The sequence below is a fragment of the Dipodomys ordii genome, unplaced genomic scaffold (genome assembly GCF_000151885.1).
Source record: "Dipodomys ordii isolate 6190 unplaced genomic scaffold, Dord_2.0 Scaffold36, whole genome shotgun sequence".
Classification (NCBI taxonomy): Eukaryota; Metazoa; Chordata; class Mammalia; order Rodentia; family Heteromyidae; genus Dipodomys; species Dipodomys ordii.
This window is the reverse complement of record NW_012267252.1, coordinates 1549787-1551644: the sequence shown is the minus strand read 5'-3', so window position 1 is coordinate 1551644 and position 1858 is coordinate 1549787. Positions and strand designations below refer to the sequence as shown.

At 61.1% G+C, this 1858-nt stretch overlaps 1 protein-coding gene across 1 annotated transcript in view; it reads right to left on the bottom strand.

Moving 5' to 3' along the window:
- Positions 1-663: 663 nt before the first annotated feature.
- The window catches only part of Frat1 (frequently rearranged in advanced T-cell lymphomas 1), a 1939-nt gene continuing 744 nt past the window's right edge, over positions 664-1858 (bottom strand). Inside the window, exon 2 of the mRNA XM_013017576.1 lies at positions 664-1855. Within this exon, the coding sequence (XP_012873030.1) occupies positions 1368-1855 (488 nt within the window). The 3' untranslated portion in view covers positions 664-1367. The remainder of the gene's footprint in view (positions 1856-1858) is intronic.

Genomic DNA, 1858 nt, shown 5'->3' with positions numbered 1-1858 from the left:
AAACACAATGGTCTTAGCACGCCCAGACAGAACAGTATTTCCCAGCTTCACCATGGTCACCGCAGCAAAGCCTGCAGCTTCTCCGTTAGGAGGGTCACATTTTCTACTCGGTTTCCTTCACTTACAAAGGCGAGCTGGCATGGCCGGGGGAGGGGCAGAGGGAGGAAATCAACTCCGTCTATCCAGGGAATTGCAGCTGTTATTGCAAATGGCCCCGGAGAGCCCATTATAAGCTGCTATGCAAGGCTGTATGTCCCTGGAGTGCCCATCACGTGGTGGTGCCTCCTTAGCCCCTTGCCCGGGGGCCCCCAGGATCCGCCAGCGCCACCCACTTGAGCAGGGCAGCAGAGCCGAGGGGGAGGGACTCGGGGACACGTTTCAGGGCAGTTTCTGTGAAAGCCCCGAGTAGGACAAGGGGCGGTGGTCACTCGGGCGCCCAGCGCGTCCCTTCCCCATGCGTGTCCTCGGGACGCTCCACACTTTTTCTAACCAGCATAAGCGGGCATGGTTACTCTTCCTGCCAGAGCCCTGGACACACCAGAAGCGCCCACCAAACAGTGACCTTGAACTCGAGGAGGGGTGAAGGGCTTCAGAAACATTATCTTAGCCTTCCACCACCCAAGGCCCTCCCCCCACCCCGTCCCCGCCTCCCATGCCCACTCCTGGCACAGTCTTCCCCAGCACTTTGATAATGGCAACAGTTGCAAAGATGGAACAGAGAAAAAAGTTCCTCCTGTTGAACCCCAAGGGGATCCTTTCGTTGTACCCCACGTTCTGTATTAAAAAGCAGTTCTCCCCTCCACCCCAATTGACACGAGATAAGTTTTCTAAGTGGGGTAGATATCCAAGCCTGGCATTTTAGGGGTGCTCCCTACATTATCGTCTACTCAGATCAGGGACCAGTCCTGTAAAGGTCAACCAAATAAACGGCGACGACCCTCCGTCGTCCCGGGGTGAGGCGGCCGGAGAAGCCCGACGTGGCCACGTGGTCGCCGGGCTGGCAGCGGGAGAGTCTGCGCAGAGCCGCGCGCCGCGCCGCCAGGTTGTGTCACTCCAAATAAGGAGTCTTACTGACTGAGAGGTTGGGGTGCTGCGCCCTAAGAGCTGCCTCAGGCAAGGTTCCCAGGGTCCTCGGGTTTCAAACAGATGCTGGCCCTCAACCTTGGTTGTACATGAAAATATTCGCGTTTAGGTTCTCCGTCTTCGTTAAGCTTATTATTATATTATTATTATTATTTGCTTCTTCCAAAAAGCACACGTTGTCCACGGCCCGAACTGGGTTGCAGCTCTCGAGAGAAGCTTCTGGCACCCTCTCCCGCCCTCCCCCCGCCCCTGATCAGAGGCTGGCGCCGGGGCCACCCTGGCTGTTAGCTGCCGGGGACAAGCATGCCATCTCCAGTTCGGAGCTGCGCCCTCCGCCCGGACACGCCAGGGTCACTGCAGGCTGGACGAGGGCTTCGGGGCGACGGGGGCTCGTGCGCGGGGGCCGACAGAGGCCCCGGGGGCGGGCGCTGGGGAAGCTTTGCGTGTAACTGTAGCCCTCGCGAATGAAGCCTGCGCACCGCCTCCTTGATGAGGTTTCCTGAGAGCACCAGCTGCTGCAGGAGCCGGTGCGGGTCGTCGTCCCCGGTGCGGGTTTCTGGCTGGGACCCGCGTCGCTGTTGTAGGCGGCGGGACGAGGCGGCGTTCCGGAACCATCCTCGGCGGCACGGCCCGGACAACGGCTGCGGGATGCCTTGCTTGCCAGCTCCCGGAGGCCCATCCAGGCCAGGCTGAGGGGGCAGAGTGGACAGCGCTCCGGGGCCTGCGGCGAGCTCCGCCACGCAGTAGGGCGCCGCCCGGCCCCGCACGCGGCCTC